This window comes from Lucilia cuprina, chromosome 4 (genome assembly GCF_022045245.1).
Source record: "Lucilia cuprina isolate Lc7/37 chromosome 4, ASM2204524v1, whole genome shotgun sequence".
Lineage (NCBI taxonomy): Eukaryota > Metazoa > Arthropoda > Insecta > Diptera > Calliphoridae > Lucilia > Lucilia cuprina.
Genome location: NC_060952.1, coordinates 101010516 through 101029917, shown reverse-complemented (window position 1 = coordinate 101029917; position 19402 = coordinate 101010516). Strand labels below are relative to the sequence as shown.

At 32.7% G+C, this 19402-nt stretch overlaps 1 protein-coding gene across 2 annotated transcripts; it reads right to left on the bottom strand.

Annotated features, from left to right (window-relative positions):
- Positions 1-705: 705 nt before the first annotated feature.
- Positions 706-19227, bottom strand: LOC111674527 (bromodomain and WD repeat-containing protein 3). Of its 2 annotated transcripts, XM_046950817.1 has the most exons (16): positions 19001-19227; positions 18737-18795; positions 18615-18644; positions 17918-17977; positions 13881-14127; positions 13007-13814; positions 12841-12937; positions 12467-12781; positions 7762-9696; positions 5401-5660; positions 5172-5342; positions 4833-5106; positions 4411-4422; positions 3099-4271; positions 2410-2620; positions 706-2302 (listed from the first exon to the last, which is right to left on the bottom strand). In XM_046950817.1, exons 1-16 carry the CDS (start codon positions 19041-19043, stop codon positions 1302-1304), a joined length of 6696 nt encoding a protein of 2231 aa, XP_046806773.1. In that variant the 5' UTR covers positions 19044-19227; the 3' UTR covers positions 706-1301. The 2 variants fall into 2 exon arrangements, with proteins under 2 accessions (XP_046806773.1, XP_023290914.2); XM_023435146.2 differs by lacking the exon at positions 4411-4422 and having other exon boundaries at positions 19001-19211.
- Between the last annotated feature and the right edge of the window lie 175 nt (positions 19228-19402).

The following is a 19402-nucleotide window of genomic DNA, read 5'->3' as shown; positions in this document are numbered from 1 at the left end:
ATATTTTTAAGGAAAATATTATAATTAATGTTGAAAAAATATATAAAATATTATTATAATAATCAAAATACATATGTAAATCTCTTTTAATTAAGTTAACAATTTGAATTTATTTTTGAAGTTTTGTAGACATTTTTCAACTGCGGAATAGGTAGAAGGTATTTAGAATGAGTTGTATTGGCACTGTTCTTAAAGAAGTCATGAAACTTAAATTCAATTTGCACCACAGAAATTTTGCTGGGTTGTTATTCATTGGTTATGATTAGTTTTTAAAAATATTAAATCTTACATTCCGCAACCAAAAAAGCCATAAAAATACTAAGACTTACAATCTTACTTTCACTGCGGTCAAAACAGTTCACGAAACAAAATGCGTTAATGAGCAACTTGAACAACTTCAGAAAAACTATTAACTATAACTATTTTACTGACGTGGTGGCTGCTAGACACCATTTTTTGAAACTATTTATATTATATATTATATTTTTTTTAACATCGACACGACAATATATGTTAAACTGTGTTTATTGAAAAATCGAATTTTTCTGATTTTTTGGTGTCTGTCAGACTATCACGTCAGTCCTAGAGGGTTAAGTACTTAAGTTCTTTAGAACAAATTACAGTTTATTTGGGATGATTATTTTACCTTTATGTTTTAAAGAAGCTATACACATTGTTAATTTCGAAAATAAAACAAATAAATAATTATTTTTTTATTATTTTTTTTTTATTTTTCAATTAAATTTTTAAACATAAATGTACATAAAAGGTTTTGTATGAATCGTGTAGGTTGTTTCATGTAATTTTAACATCTCAATAAATAAATGTTTTTGTGTATGTATTTATCTAAAACATATTAGCTGGAGCATAAAAACAAATTATTTGTTGGATAAAAAATAAAAAAAATAAAGTTTACTCATAATAGTGTGATATTATTTACTGACGAACTAAATGTTTTAAAATTTATTAATTTAATTGAAATACACCGTGGCGTAAGTTAATAGGGGAGAAGATGTAAATAATAAAAAAGCAATTTCTAAATATTTTACAAATACGCTACAAACAAATCAAAAATATATAGGTATGTACTTTAATAGTGAATCTTATATTAAATGGAAAATAATGATTTAGAGGGATTTCTAGATGGTAATGAATATTTCTAAACATTTTTAACATAAAAACTAAATAAAAAGTAAATGAATTCTGTGAATTGGTATTAATAAAAATATATGTGTGTATGCATGTATGTATGTATATGTTTTGGATACAGTCGCAGGAGTAGATAAATGACTCAAAAAAAGTTACTCCTTAAAAATCCCTCTCGCTTTGGCAGTAATTTTTCGAACGCGACCTCTACTGCTGACACTAACTAACTGATCGTCATCGCTGTCCATTGTACTTGCCTCTTGTTCATCTTGGTTTAGTGCTGAACTACCAACAACAGAAATCGATTCGTTGCGCAGTTTTCTACCTCGGCTATTAGCAGCGGTGGAGTTATCATCATCATCACTTAGTTCATTGTAGCGTGGACGTTTCTGATTCCGAGAACCTCTTTGATTTCGCCGATTGCTAATTCGACCTCCTACTCCGCCAGAATCACGTTTGCGACCTCCATGACGTCCTTTATTGTAGTCATCCTCTTCATCAGCGACGAAAGAGTCATCTGAAAGTCGACGCTTGCTTCCAGGTCTCCTACCACGTTTCGCTTTAGGTACATACGAAGTTAATGGCTGATTGTCTTCTGAATCAGAGGCATCATCTGTGGCGGAGGAGTTAGTGGAACCACCCGTACCCATATCCGAAACACCTTCCTCATTGTCGTCGTCGTCGTCCTCAATATTACCTTCGGTTCCATTCTCGTCTGCTGAGGCTTCTGTTTGAGAATTTTCTTGACTAAAACGCGACCGACCTCTTCTGACGGGTACTGTAGATTGAAACGATGACGTATGCCCTACTGTTGTAGATGAAGGTAGGCCACGTCTCAGACGTGTTTGGGCAGAAGATGACATACCACTTTCAGCACCCTGAAGACTTCTATCTGATTCATCAAAACTGTGCGGATGTCTTTTTGAGTTTCTGTTAGCTGCAGAGGATGTCGAGGGTCCTGAATCCCCTATATAGTTGTGATCATGAACAGTCGGCGGTGCCGCAGAAGAGGAGGTAGCTATATTCGATGTTGTTGATGTGGCATGAGAACGTGTCATATGCAGTAATGATGAACTACTGCCACTTAATTTTCCATTTTGTGATGATTCGTTTCGCTGTAGGTGCGTTGGATGAGGTAATGACGTTTTGCCAATATCTTGAAATAAATATATTTAAGCAATTACATTATAAAAAGTAACTTATCAAAAAATAATGAAATAAGCAAGTATTTCTGCATAACAATGTAACTCGCTTTTAACTTACTCTGTGGATGTCTATGTTGAGATCCTTGACTTGAAGCGAGAGGTTCATCGTCGCTATCATTGTCATTATCCGAGTCGTTCTGTGTCTCCACGACTGTATTGCGATTGGTTCGTAATTGTCTAACGACACTCTGTGAGGCAACAGCGCTGCGATTGGATGAGGGGCCGTTAGAAGTTCCATTGGATTTAGTGGGTGTAGGCGTTGGCAAAATCTAAATGGTATAAACAATTTATTTTCATTTATACATTAACGAACCTTATTTTTAAGACAAAATATACATTTTTCGAAGAGTATACAACAAAAAACTGTTTTGATTTGTATGACTTTGATTGCCCAGCAATTTGTAGTGACTTTTCTCACTTTTATTTTGCCTCACATTTTTACTGGGTAGTATGTTACGTATAAAATTGCCCATAACCTTGTTATTTATTCATCGGTATTTTTACTATACCTTATTTTAAAGACAATTTTGTTAAATATAAAAAAAAATTTGCATCATTTGGGACAAAAGTCTGAACATTTCCTTGAAATTTGGATGGAGTTTTCAGCAATAAATTGCTTATATTATATGTACATACATCGACATTATGGCAAAACTCAACATAAATTCTTTTTTATATAAAATTCATATTGTTCTTTAGTAAATAATTAAAAGTTAAGGTATACACAGTGGTTATAAAAACACTTACTTCTTCGGCTTCTTCAGTTCCCTCGCCGTCTTCTATGTCACTGCCACGAGCCCACTCCATAATGGCTCGTTTAACACTAGCTCTAGTGGGTCTGGCTGCAACTTCCCTAGAATCTGTATCGGATTCTATAATGCGACCGTTGCGCACCGGTAGGTGATAACTATGATCGTTTTCAGTTGCACGTCTTCCAACTCCAACACCAATTGGGTTATTAGTTTGGGAAACTATTTGGTTTCTAGTATTTCGCGAAGGACTTTGCAGCATTAAGGCAGTACTTGTTGTTGGACCATCATCATTACGTGGTGTTTTTGGTGGCCTTCCTTTTTTCTTAGGTGTATTCGAAAGAGTATCTTGTGTGCTTTCATCAATTTGAGAAACAATGCCACCACCTCTGCGTGCGCCATTTTTGGGTTTTCGACCTTTTCGGCCAGACTTTTTATGCTTCTTATGTCTACCGACGTCGAAGTCTTCATCTGTGTCGTCTTCGATATTTCGTCTCCTACGCTTAGATACTCCTGAGTGATTGCTTTTACGTCCAGACTTATGGTGATGTCTTTTACGGCCTCTCTGCTTTCGATCTTTCTCTGGGCTGTAGCTCTCTTCGGAATTTTCACTGACACTGTTGTCACTCATTGAGTCTGCACTTGAAGTATCATCCTCATCATCCGAGTCAGTACTTGTACCTGTGACTTCTGCATCATCTTCAGCGCTGTCATCGCCGTCCAACTCTTGACTGGGATTTTTGCGCCTGGATGCGCGAGATGTTCCCGGCTGTGGATCATCCATTACATTCGCTCGTCTATGCGATGATGAAGAAGTGACACGATTCGAACTGGAAGTACTTGTTGTTGCTGCGCCATTCCCATGGCGAACTTGGCCAATGCGACCCCTTCGTTGACTTCCGCGTGGTTGCTCATTGTCTTCGTCGTCATCATCATCTTCATCATTATGTGAAGACTCTTCTGAACTACGAATTCGCCTTGTATTCCTTATCAAATTGCCCCTGCGCCCTGTGGATCGTGTACGTTCAGATGGCGTTCGTTTATTAGGACTGCTACTAGATCCACGAGATTTATTCTTATTTGCTCGTCTTCTAGCCGACTTCCAATTGCTAATAACCGTCTTTATTTGCGACTCGAATAGAGCACTTAATCGTAAAGTCATAGAATATATCTAAAAACAGACAAACGAAGAATAAATTTTCCATAAAACATCGCTTTATACTCGATCATCGAGTATAACACATTAAAACATGTATTAAATAATATATGTATACATTAAAATATGCATGTTCTGTATAGCTTAACCTTACCGCCAAATATTCCTACAATAATGATCGTCATTCATTATTATATTTTATAGAATTTGTTCATGGGTAGTTGTGGGTGATGATTAGATAAGATTTTATATTAGATTTCATGAGTGTTTTTGGGAAGCATGTCAAAAGAATAAAGTGAAGCACAACAATAATGATGTGAGTATGATTTTAATGAACAGATAAAAAAGAGTTTTAATAAAACTATTAAACTAATCAAACGATAGATAAAATATCTTACAAGATCCAATTTCAATTATTATTCTTTCAAAATAACTGACCATGAATAATAATGACTTTGAAATGAATTGACGATCTACATTTACAACTTAAAACAAAAAAAAAAAACATGTACATACATAATAAAATAATTCATAAAAAATATACATACAACGTAATGAGAATTTTATTCTACTTACTCGTGAGCGTTTATTGGTGTTATAATTTTTAGAATTTTGAAAAATCAAACGAACATCTTTTGCAAAATCTAATGGATCTTCGTAATTTCCACCTAATAGATCTTCTTTAACCGTCCGAAGGTCCATAGGAGTTGCAATAATTTCTAGATAATCCGGAAATTCTATTGTATCCACTGGTTCACGAAATGGTAATGAGTCTGGACGTGACCACATTAATTCCAACAATTGCCGACATTCGATACGCCAATCGCTTTCGGAACGGTTTCTATTAGATCTAATTACATTAAAATCAGGAATAAAATATTGTTTATTGCAATATTTACTTTATAAAACATTTACCTTCTTGTCGAAGTCATGTTTTGTCTGGCTCTTGCTGCTGCAGCTGATGTTGATGGTCCTGTACTTGTCGAGGGAACAACATCCGATTCATTATCATTTTCCGATTCGGATGAATGGTAGACATCAACTAGCTGATGATAAACTGCAGCTACATCAATATCATTTTGCTCTCTTAATAAAAGAATACAAACATTAAAAAAAATTCGAGGTTTAATCGAAGTGAACAAACCTTATAATGCGTAAACACAGATCAGTTATTATACGAGCATGCTTTACAATATTCGTGTGCCTTCTATTGTATTTTTCGGCATTTGTAGCTAAATAACGTACATCGAACTGGGCGGAGGTGATACGGCGGTAAAAATGGTTTTCGAATCTTGATTTGATTGTTGTTAAATCAATGGGATATTCAATTAAATACGCATAGTCCGGATAAATATTCAAATCTACAGGTGCTAAGAAATGTTCAGCTATTGACAAACGCATAACCTTTAAAAGGATGAAAAAATTGGTATTTAAAATGTAAAAATATTCAGTTAAAATGTGAAATCGTTCATTTTTACGTTCTGGAAATTGAAAACCAGAACAATTTTTTTGTACGTTTTTTTTTTAAATTTATCTTTCGAATAATATCTACTATTCATAGTCCACCTAAACAGTCCCATAGTAAAATTCTTCCAAATTACGATATCTTTAAATAACAGACAGAAATTTCACAAAATTGACAAAAGAAACTTACAAAGTTTACTATCATAAATCAGTCAACACAAGATAAAACCAATGAATAGTAAATGTAATTAAAATTTTATGAACCAACCAACAATGAAAAGACAACCAAAATTACCAAAGGAACTTGCATAAGTACTCGTAAATAGTGAGTAACACTTATTCATTAGAAAACAAGTAGGAAAGTATAGTCGGGCATGGCCGACCATATAATACCCTATACCATGAGTATATTTTTAAAATTTCTACTTTTTATAAAATTTTTATTTTTTATAAAGAAAGTTTTATGTTGAATATTACCAATAATTCCAAAATATTTAAGCAATTTATTGATAAAAAAACTAAAATTTCTAAATGAGGCTTTATATAGGTCAAATATGGACCGATCCTCGGTTAATTTGGGAAAAGGATATATTTCTAAATAACAGTTAGTTTTGTTGAGTTTCATTGCGATACAAATGGTTACAAGTCAATTTTAGACGTTTAAGTCATTTTTTGAAGGGGGGTTTGTATGGGGGCTAGGGTCAAATATAGGCCGATCCTTACGAAAATCTGCAGTATCATTTATACTTATATAAAACTTATTTGTGCCAATTTTTAGAGAGATAGCAGAATATTTGACGTAATTATGGCATAAAAAGTTCAAATCGGGAGGTACGGTTGCATGGGGGCTATGTGAAATAATGGACCGATTTCAACCATTTTCAATAGGCTTCGTCCCTGTGCCAAAAAACATGCTTGGTCCAAATTTCATCAAATTATCTTGAAAATTGCGGCCTGTACCTTGCGCACAAGGTTTACATGGACAGCCAGCCAGCCAGCCGGACAGACGGACGGACGGACGGACATGTCTTAATCGACTCAAAAAATTATTCTGAATCGATCGGTATACTTTAAGGTGGGTATTGGACCAATATTTTTGTATGTTACAAACATCAGCACAAACGTATAATACCCTACCCACTATAGTAGTGTAGGGTATAATGATTATTCAAATTAAAACTCTGAAGTCCTTTTTTAAAAGTCCTTTTAACTATTTTCAGAAATATCACAAAAAAGTCTCTTCTTATTACAACATCAAAAATTCTTAGAGTGTTCGATCAATTATATTTGTATACACAAAATGAACGTTATTATATTGAAGTCTACTTCAGTATTTTCAATAGTCTATTTCTATTAGATTTGCAAAACTTGTAAAGGTGCAATAAATTTCTATAATTAATAAAATCCATAAATAAATAAAATATAATCAAAGAAATCTTTGAACATAGACCGACACACGCGGCCTTATTCTAATAGAGTATAAGTATCTTACACTTAGTACACGTAATTACTTTTTTCGTAGTTAGTTAGTTAGTTTGAAAAGAGGATGTATATATATACATCAAATCCGAAGAAATACACCTGCGCTCCTTAACCAGTGACTCAGGTGGGAATCGAACCCACGAACTCCGGTCTACCAGATTAGAACACTAACCTACCGGAGGCCATACTTTTTTCGTAAAACATATAAATTTCGTGTAAATTACAAACTATTATTTAATCAACCACTTTTCTAATTTTACGAAAACCTTTTTAATAACTTTTCTCTTAAATCTTCTTATTTTCATCTTGGCTTTATTCTTACATATACAAGTACTTTGAATAGAGTTACAGAGTAAACCCCAGTATGACCGAAATAGACCCACAAAAAGTTAATTGACATACATAACCACAATTACTTCAAATATGGTGCGAAATCCGTAAATCGAGTATAAAAATATCCAATAATTTTTTTTGTATTATTGTTGAAAAGAACCAACCTATAGAACTTGATGTATGTATATACGGATGTATGTACGGCAAAAACTCGTACTGAACTTACCTGTTCGAATCCATTAATTATTCGACGACATGAACCATCTCGGTCACCACGGTGCCATTCCTCAGACTTTGGTTGGTACAATGTGGCACGAATCTCTTCTTGTAAAACGGGTACAGCTCCACCAACTTCGTCTGGTAATCGATTTTCGTCAATGGGTTCCATATCCCATGGACTCATATATTCATATTCGCCATTATCCCAACGGACACGAAAACACATAAATGGAGAATCGGGAAATTCTGCGGATAAAGCATGTCGGGATTCGATCTGCCCCATCCACCAACCATCACCAATCATACAACGGAAACGGTCTCCAATTGACCAGTTTCGTTGAACTGCTAAATCATATGTTTGTCTGAGGACTAAAAAATCTAGCACATCCGGCATGTCGTGATATTTGATTTTAAAAGTAGTACCCGTCATATTACCATCCTCATCGATGATCGCTAATTTAAGGCAGCACAACCTTGGAGGCCGAATTTCATATTTTATACCTATGACACGAACAAGCTCACGATCTCTTAAAGTGCGAAAATTCCACGGTTCGGAGCTATGTGACACTTTGTACACTTTTTTCAATCGAACGGCTTCTATGTATCGATGGTGGCCCTGTCTAAAGTAAACTACTTCGTCACCCATTTGTGGATAATATGGAGCCTTCCGCGGAATAACTTCCGACAACCATTCGGCTGGGCGATAAACTTCTGGAATTTCACCATTTGGTGCAGTTGGTGGTATCAGAATTTTTTTGGCCTTTCTTCCAGATTTAGCCGACGTTGTTGGATGTTCCGTTGTATCGTCACTGCTGTCATCACTGACAGTACGTCGACGAGACAATGGCTTTCGTTTAGAACGCTTAGGGGGTTCCAAATTTGGTCCTGGGGTATCAGCAACCCAATCAGAGTAATCGGATGAGTCGGTATCCGAGTCATCGGAAGATTCTTCAAGATTTTCTTCTATATTTGAGTAGCTAGTGTCCCCAGAAGAATTGCTACTTTCTTCATCCTCTTCTAATACGTCTGGTGGTGGCGGCTCTTCAATTTCTTCTTGATCTCGTACTGCTCGAGTGCGGTATGCCGGTTGCTGCTGTTGTTGACCAGCTGGACGCCCACCGCGTCTCCTCCCCACACGACCTGTACCATTTGTACGAATATTTCTATTCCTCCCTGATCCAGATTGAGATGTTACAATACTGGCTGTACTTATCATAATTGGACGTCGTCGCATTTCACGTCTATAGTCTTGCATTTCATATTGTCCTGCTGTGTATACCGATGCTTTGAGGGTTTGCAACTGAGAATACTTCATAGGTCGAACATAAATGCGGCGTACGTATTTCAGCTGATTTGCCGGAGATGATTGGTCCTGTTCAGCTGGTGGTCTTCCCCATGATGTACCTTGACGAGCCTGCTGATTTGATTGTTCCGACAATCTTCTATCTAATGAAATATTTCGAGATGTGCTTGGGCCATTTCCAAGCACATTTCCGTTGTTTGAATTGCGACTGCCAGAGGGACGATTATTGGAGTCTGGGGCTTGATCGTGACCTTGCCGGTTCGCTAAGGCTTCAATCATACGATCCAGTTGCGAATGATTCGCTCTACCTGTTGGAGGACTATTTTGATTACCACCTCCACCTCCTTGTCTGTTAGCCAAAGCTGCAATTAACCGATCAATATTTGAATAATTGTTGTCTTCTACAACCACGCCTTCAACGGCCATTGTGAGATTCGGTATTAATTGTTCTGTAGAACAGTTTTCTCTTCCTGGAACATAACGTTGAAATCTGGGTGGGTGAGGATTACCATCGGAATCAACCAAAAAAGGCGGTGGCATCAAATGTGGCATAACTTGTGTTTGTTCATCAATAACATGATGAGATGCGTCTCTCAACAATGGCCTGTAATCCGTGTGGAAGAATAATTCATTCGGAAGCTAAAAAGAAACAACAAACAATTCATATCGCATATTTAATTTATTATTTTTTCTTAAACAAAATATACGATATGAGCTATCATTTGAAAGATTTTATGAACCACACCTAGTGGTGTGCAAATTTTGCAAAATTGTGAATATGACAATTATGAGCAAAATGTTATTCATGATTAATACATCATTCGATGCGGCTATAAATTCCTTTCAAACGATACGCCATATTGGATATTTTGTTTCAAAACAAATATGAAAAAAATATAATTTCAAAATACTTTTTTTTTTTTTTTTGATTTGGTTCAGTTCACGAATGGTCATCGCTAGAATTAAAATATATTCGGAATCATCATAAAACAAAGCAAGGTAAATTTTGAGAGGGATAACAAAAACAAGTTTTTGCTTTAACATGCATGAATATGCAGTAATTTATTTAGAAAACCTAAATGTCAAAGTTCCTTTAACGATTTGTTTTACAATCATTAAAGCTACGTTCACAAAATATTTGGCGAAAATAACGTGACCTCTTTTAAATCGACATTTTGATTCCTTTAAATATACATATATTTATTTGCACAAACATAATACATAAGGACAATTCCATACTATTGTATGTGACATTCGCACGCCTTCAGAGTGGTATAGATTTTGTACATGGAAACAAACATAATACATATGTACAATTCCATACTATTGTATGTGACATTCACACGCTTTCAGAGTGGTATAGATTTTGTACATGGAAACAACGTTGCCATTCTGTTCCATTTAAAGAATACTATATTTGCAAATATTTAAATAAAAAATTTTTTAAATAAAAAAATATTAATATAACTTTTCAATGAACATTTTTAAATATCGTACGTGACACATCGTATATGATGATATTTATTTTGAAAATATATGCATACACACACTTCAACAAATAAAAAGGAGTAGGAAAGTGCAGCCGTCCTATACTATACATGATTAAGCAAAGTATAGATAAAAATAAAAAACTGGAGTTATATGACGACTAGGGTTAAATATGGACCGATCCTCATAAAATTCTAGGGTGTGATTTTAATACATATAAAACTTATTTGTGCCAAATTTTATCATAATACTAGTGATTAGAGGTGAGTTACGGACGTTTAAGTGTTTTTCTGAAATTAAACTTTGAATGGAACTAGGGTAAAATAAGGTCCAATCGTTACGAAAATCGGCATAAAAGTTTAGGCTTATAAGCATTTTAGATCTGCCGATTTTTAAAGGGTTAGTATTATAATTAACAGAATTATGAAAAATTTTAAACAGTCTTCGTCTTTGGTGCTTCAAAAGATCATATACCAAATTTTATTGAATTATATTCAAAAATGCAGATCTTATTAGGGTTTTATTTTTTTCAATCGTGGTTTACCTTTTCATGGACTTGCCCATATGTATATCTATCAGTTTAAGGTATTTTCAGACTACAATACTGTCTAGTAACACACTTCAAATTAAAAATATTAAGAAAATTATTGAGATTTTCAGATTTCATTCCATGAGCAAACACGTAATATTAATCTTCCGTTAGACAAACTTTGGAGAAGATCGCTATTTAAAATCAGCAAAATCGGTCCATAAATAACGGATATATGAGCAAAAATCCGGGATTAATTTAGATATTGATAAATATGTATAAATTGTATAATATTAATATTTTTTAATACACTATGCTGAAGCATAAATATGATTCGGTTTAGCCTAAAGTAAAGTACTTTTACTTGTTTTTTCCTCATGTTTAATATCATAAAAAAGGTCTTATTTATATTTCATGTTTTTTCTTTGAAATCTTGAATAGCTCAAAGGAAGGACCTTTTTATCCAACTCTCCAAATATTTAAGCTTTGAAAGGAAATGTATGTATTATAGAGTATCATATATATTGAATATTCATTTCAAACGGGATACTAGTCACATTTTTTCGAATTTAACTTTTTTCTGCCACTTTATTTATTGGAAGGATTTATATAATCCCTGTGAAAATCAGTTGTTTTCCATTCCACAACTAATTTTTTAGCCATTTAAAATTTATATTTTTATGAAACAATACACTTGTTTCCCAATATTCAATTCTGTATTTTTGTAAAAGTTACGAATATTAACAAGGACTTGTCTGTTGTTGTTGGTTATAAAAATACATTTTGGGAAAAATTAGAGCAATAGGACTACTTTAGTCAGTTTAGAAAAAAGAGAGGAAAGTATTTTCGATGGTGTTTTGCTTTAAATCGTAATTTTTAAATATCTTTATAAGTGCAAAAATCCAGTGGTGCCAATATTTTTAAAAATATTAATATTTTTTCTGTACTCATTTTACATATGCATACACATTTTTTAATCTGAATTTTTAATTTAATTTCGATTAGGGAAGGGAAGATCCCTTTATGTACTCTAGTTTATTACATTTATCAATTAACTCCAAATTAAAATTGGTTTAATTTAAAAGATTTCAGTACAAAAAATATACCTTCAATTAAAAAAATGGATTATTTTCGCTTCTTTGGAAGTCAACAAAAATCACTTACACCGAAGGTAAAAAATTCACCTAGTGCTACTTTTAAAGTGTTGATAAATGTAATTTTAAAAAATTTGATTCTTTACGCTTCATTGGAATTTAATGAACATCACTTCCACAGAAGATAAAAAGAATAATTTAGCGCTACTTTTGAAGTGGTGATAAATGGTATTCTTTTGGAAGTACTTCGCATAATTTTTTCTGGGATATAGTTGTTTGTGTAAAATCCATTACTTACAATTTTATATCTATCAGTTGTTACGCCAAGGCCAAAGATTAATATATGACCATGAGAATCTGTGGCAGCAATCATAGTACCGTCTGGTGACCACTTTGCATCAAATACTCCACCATGTCCTTGTCCATCGATATTGTTTACGAAATGGGCAACTGATTCTCCCTTTTCAATATCCCATAGAAAAACTTGACCATCGTGTCCCGCTGACAGCAAAATATGCTCGTTTTTAGGATTTGATTCTAAAACGAAAAGCTCATCTTTATGACCACGTAGAACACAATGTAATTTTGCAGTTTTGGCGTTCCAGATTTTAATCTATAAACAATTATATAATTTAAATTTGAGTATTATTTATTTAGACAAGAATAAAATACCGTAAAATCGTTAGCTGCAGTAATGACGTATTTATCCGAACAATCCCAGGCAACCATCGTAACTTTTAATTTTTTGCCTTCCTCTGGTTCTGGACAACTAAATGAATTAATTCATTATTATGTAAAATATATTTAATCATTTGTGTAAAATATTTCAAAAAATTACCTTGGCAGTCTTTCGGTCATGCATAATTTTACGCTTTTCCATTGCTGCGATTCGAATGTCCAGATATGAGCAGTTCCATCTTTGCTGCCAGATATGAATCGCAAACCTCTATGAGACCACTGCACAGAGTCTACGGCGTCTGTATATGCTTCGGTCTCCAAAATACGCTTAGGACCATCCTCAGACATTAAATAAACTCGAATGTGATGATCAGCTGAACCTGCTGCCAAAAATATTCCACCTGGTGAAAACGATGTACACATCATTTGCGCCTGTCCCGGTCTTAGTTTCTCATGATATTGTATTGGCTTTGGTGCAAATGTAATCTTTTGCCCTCTTGGCGTTGAATATTGCCAAAATGCAATGGAGCCATCGTTACTGGTTGTAACTAAATATTTTAAATCATTTCTTGGTGAAGGGCAAAAATTTACAGACGTTATCATGCCAGTATGAGCTGCTAAGACAGCTATTGGAGAAGTGGTTTGTAAGTCCCATACGCGCAAAATTCTATCTACAGAACCTGCTGCCAGCATAGTGTTATCCAAATTAATAGCAATATCAGTTATTTCAGCAGACGCACCACGAAGAGTAGCCAGTAAGCGACCGTCCATAGCGGACCATATTTTTATGAGAAGATCATCAGCTCCTGTTATAATATAATGCCCTGTACGATCAAACAGAACGCAATAAACTGATGACAAATGACCCACAGTGCGACGCAATAATTTCGTCTTTCCATAGAGACTTGTAGGCACTAAGAGTTTTCGACGAACAGGTCCTCCATACTCGCGTCCAATTAAAACTTTCTCTATTTGTTAAAAATATTTAATAACAACACCAAAAATAAAATAAATATACAAACTATTGGACTTACGAAAGTTATGTACTGGCTTTGTGACTGCAGAATCCGGCAGTGATACCCCATGTAAACGTGTACAATAATCTAGTAATGATCTGGATTTGTATATACTGTCTTTGGTCCTCAAAAGACTTTGACGTCCAGAACCCAACAATGATACCAGTCCAGGGACACTAGGACTCAGTTCATTGTCTAAGATTGGTCCAATTCGACAACAAATCTCCAATAAATGATTTGACCCAATGTGGGCATATTTTCTTTCCTAAAATTAAATGAATCATGGATTTAAGGAAACATTTAATTTGTGCAGTTTTTACGAGTTTTTTTTTAATTTTTGCAATTAAAAACCATGAAACATCACACAGATCAACAAAATGTAAAAATAGTCAAAACCCAGAGGCCAAACAAAGTAAAGATTTCTAAAAGACTAATTAAAGGTAATACTTTAAATCAGGATGTAATACTTTAAAACACTAGAAATCAAATGCATTCTTGTATTTAAAAGATATAAGCAACCAAAATATTGCAATCAATATTTGCTTTTGTTAAGATTGCAAAACAAATAACTTTAGCAACAAAATATTGTTGAGATAAAAACATTCCCCTGTTGACCCTTTTAAATTTGATAGATGAATGGGACGGAACATAGGTAGTCAAATATCAGCTGACTAGGACTCTCTTCTCTCTTAGTAAAACCTCGATTAGGCTTCTCACAGGTATAATGTTTGTGGAAACGCATAGGCTATACATGTTACTGTACGCATACGTACGTATTCTAGTTTATGCGTTTTTAATTCATGTCAAAATTCTAATAAATTTATCATGAGGTAAGGCATGAAAAATTGCACCCAATAATATTCACACTATATTTTATGATTCCAAAAAAGTGCAATTTAATTCAATAAATATTAAAATAACATAAATTTTATTAGATTTTTGTATATATTTGTTAAAATTAGTAATATTAAATCAATTTCAATTTCTAGCTTAATAAGAGAAGAAAATACCAAGTTGGTTGAATATTTAATGGATTTTAAAATATATTGGGTATTTTTAATCTGAATGTTTTATTTTGTTATCATTAATTTTTAACAATATCACGCTAATACTCTCATTAACGCATTTTAAAATATAGTGCACCAATAAAAATTCGCATTATAATCATCGAATGTTCATTGGTTATAAGCAGAGACTGAAAATAACGGGTCCACTTTTTATAAGGTTAATTGCTGTGATCACCGTTTATAATTGTGTTTTTGCAGTTTATCACTGAACGAATCCTTTATGTTAATAATTGGTTGAAAGAACGAAATAAATCGTAACAATTAATTATTTTGTAAACATTTTAAAAACGGTCATTAGCAGACCTTTTTAAAAGCAAAAAATAAAACAAAAGGAGTAAAAGTTAAACTAAACCATTTAAGTAAAAATCATTTTAAAACTGTTATTCTGAATGATTTATTTAAAAAAAAAAACAAAAATAAACCACAATTAAAACACTTTGGTTATGTGGCCCAGTTATCTGGTTATTAGCACTCACTTTAATGAAGAGCTATATTTCCAAATACGAACCCATGCTCGACAATAACACGCTAATGTTAAAATCAAGCATGTAAAAAACAAATTGAAAAGAGTGTTTATATGACGACTAGACACAAATATGGTCCTATACCTATTAAGGCTTGTATAAAACGTAGTTGTGTCGCTTTTTATTGAGATGAGGTATATTTAACATAAATATAAGCACAAAGGCCATTTTCGGGGGGTACTGTTGTATGAGGGTAAGGTAAAATAATGGGCCGATTTTAACAATTTTTAAAAGCCTCCTTCCTCGCGTCTATAAAATGTTCATCCAATTATCTGGAAACTTGCGACTAGTACCTTAAGCACAAGGTTTACATCGACAGTCAGCTAGACGTATGGACGGACATAGCTTAAACGGTTCATTAATCGAAAATTATTCTAAGCCGATTAGTATACTTTAAGGTGGGTATAGGACGAATACTTTTCAATTTAAAAAAATCAAAATTTGATTTAATCAAAATTGGAAAGTACATAATTCTTTCAAAGAATGTCTTAAAAATATATAAATTTTACAATAGTTTGCATTATAATTAAGGTTTAAAACAAGTATGAATGTATAGTCGGGCGTAGCCGACCATATGATACCCTGTCAGTATGTATGTTAAAAATGGGGATTATTTAAAAAATAAAACATTTGGTTTGTTTTTTAACTTTATTTCGGAGTATTATTACTTTTATTTTGGGAAAAAAGAATTTTTTTACAAAAGGGCTCAAAGGGGAGTAGGGCAAAATATGGCCCTATCCTTAAAAATGTTGGTAGGGGGAGTTAAGTCTTCTTCAATATTATTTATGTAGAATTTAAGTGTTATTAGTGTTTTTAAGTGAATTTTGACCTTTAAGTAATTTTCTGAAGGGGAGTTTGTATGGGGGATATGAAGCCCGATCATTACAAAAATCGGTAAGGTCATTTAAAGTTCTATAAAACTAAGTTTTGTCGACTTTTGTTAACATAATATATCATTTAAATTAATTATAAGCCAAAAGGCCATATATGGGGGTACGGTTGTATGGGGGCTAGTCGAAATAATGGACCGATTTTAACCATTTTCAATAGGCTTCGTCCGTGTGTGCCAAATTTCATCAAATGATCTTCAAAATTGCGACCTGTACCTTGCGCACAAGGTTTACATGGACAGCCAGCCAGACGGACGGACGGACGGACATAGCTTAATCGACTCAGAAAATGATTCTAAGCCGATTGGTATACTTTAAGGTGGGTATAGGACGAATATTTTTCTATGTTACAAACATCAGCACAAACCCAATATACCCTCCCCACTAAAGTGGTGTAGGGTATAAATACTAATAAAGAATATGTACTTGAAATTCTTTTGAAAAAATTTTCAGTTTCAAGCTTACTTCTAGCCGTTTTTAAATTTAAAATACATCTAAAAAAATGTTCTATTTCAAACTGCCTTTTTGTGTGAGAAGGCACTAATTTTCCATTATTTTATCCTTCGGAATGTTGTTTCATGGGTATTTTACAAAATTGATGCTGTTATGCCGTTTTTTTCACTATTTCATTATGTTAACCGATTTTCAAACATATGTTGCAAAATGACATATATGACAGATAATAGAATTAAAAGCTTTATAAGTGGTGTAATTAGTTTTCAAGATTTGAGAGTTATACTTATAATAAATTTAAGGCAATTTCTTTAAAATATCTATAAAATTGCAAATTTTTCACATCCAGTGATTTGTTTCAACCACCATACCAGTGAAGGGTATCTACGATTCGTTACTGTCGTAAATAACACTCAATCTGGTTTTTAGGTTGGCAATGCGCTCAATAACAAGAGATAGAAAACAAAAAGAAAAAGGATGGAAAAAGTCATACAGGCTTGTATAACAAAAAATATTGTACATACATATACCTTACTACTTTGTAAAATACAAAAGAATATATTGCACTGTGTGTACAATAATAGAAATATATATTTATAATACATATTTTACACTCAATTATTAAATTTGAGTTAGCTAATTAGAAATCTTATTTATGAAAACAACTAATTTAATGTTTATTCGCAGTAGATATAAAAAATAATTTATATTTATTGCACTTTTGAACAAAAATGTATGTAGGTATCACATTATTTTTAGCAAAAATAAACAAAAATGCACAATTAAATTTTTTATGTATCATGCTGAATACAACATGGCGTCTACACGCATTTTATTAAACGAACAAGATTACTTAATTCTATCTACTATTTGCACATTGTACATACATACATACATACACCTTCATACGTACATATGTATGTATATATGGATGTATGCATGAGAGTTTTTACATTTGTATTTCAGGTGTGAACATTTACAAACAAATAACTAATGCATTTTTATTTGAACTAATGAAATGTATCATTTAAAATAGATAAAATATCTACTTTAATAAGATTTAAAATACTAGGATCTTAACATCATTCAACAATGTTTATTATAATGTGCAAAGGACTTACCAATTCAGCCAAGGATTGATCATGTTCATTTCCCAACCAATCGGTACGTTTAGGCAAAACCTGCAAAAAGAAAATTTTAAATGTTTGTACATTTCTACGTTTCAATAAGAAGGTTAAATTTGCAATATTGTTTAATTAGATATAGATCTCAGTATTTTTAGACTAGGTTGATTCTTATTATTGTAATAAATAAATTAAACACACGTACCAAATATACAAAATTTAGCACACCACAATATAATTAAAAATAAATAGAACACGTGCATCTTCATATACAAAGATGTATGTATGTACATACATATGTATATATGTACGTACATAAGTTACAGCTGACGGATGCAGTGTCACAAAAATTGCTAATCTAAAACAATTAGTATCTTTACACCCCTTTATGAACAAATTTAAATACCGATTTTCCGACTGACGTCCGAAAACACGTCCACCTCTTTAGACTTTTCGATTTTTTCAGTTCAGTTTTAGTACGATTCTATACACTGCTATAAGCGCACGATATGTACGGATACAATATGAATTGTTTTGTTTTTTTTTTTGCAAAAACAACAATGAAAACAAAAATACTACGAAAATTATTATTTGAAACCGCCAAACTACATTGATTTTAACTATTAAAGATTCAAGTATTTATGCAAAAGAATTTATAATTGTATCAGGAAGGGTAATATAACTATTAACTTACCTTTTTACTTTCAAGTTCCTTTATTAATACCTATAAGTAAACAAAAGGTTTTGTGAATTATTTGTTATTAATAATAAAAACAAATTAAAATACTTCCATATTAAAATACTTGGCTTACTTACCTTTGCAGTTTCTTTGAGAGGACCCGCAGACAAGAACTTGGAAATTAAAAAATATAGCTCTGTAAAGCAAATTAAATTTTAATGTGTGTATTAATGGATTATAATTAAATTAAAAATATCAAAAGTTTTCTGTTTTTTAAATAAATTGTACACTTTAATTTTGTTAATTTTTAGCCACTGTCTGTGGGCTAGAAAGACAAGACGGCTGCATTTTGCAAGGCTGTCGTAAATATCGTAGTCGCCATTATCTAAATTTTAACATACCTGGGGTCACTATTTTCTCAACAATTTCTTTATTACTATCCATATTTCATGTTTATAAACAATTTTATTATTTCTTACAATTTTTAAGCAATATTATACACTTTTTTCTGAGCTTTTGTATCGGGAGTATGAAAAATTTTTGCTGAAAATTATTTTTCTTTCTTTTCCTTGATTCTTCTTTTTCTCTTTGTCAAACTTTCGTTATTGCCAACCACGAGTAAAGTTGTTGCCAACTATTTTCAGAGTTGAAGAGTTGCATTAATATTGAAAAACAAAACAGACATGTTCCTGCAAACTGTATATTAAAAAATGTTATTGTGTATCATTCTTACTTTTACGGAATAGCGCTGTTTTGGTTAATTATTAGAACTGGTTCACATTGGGAAACTTTTGTTGAGAAAC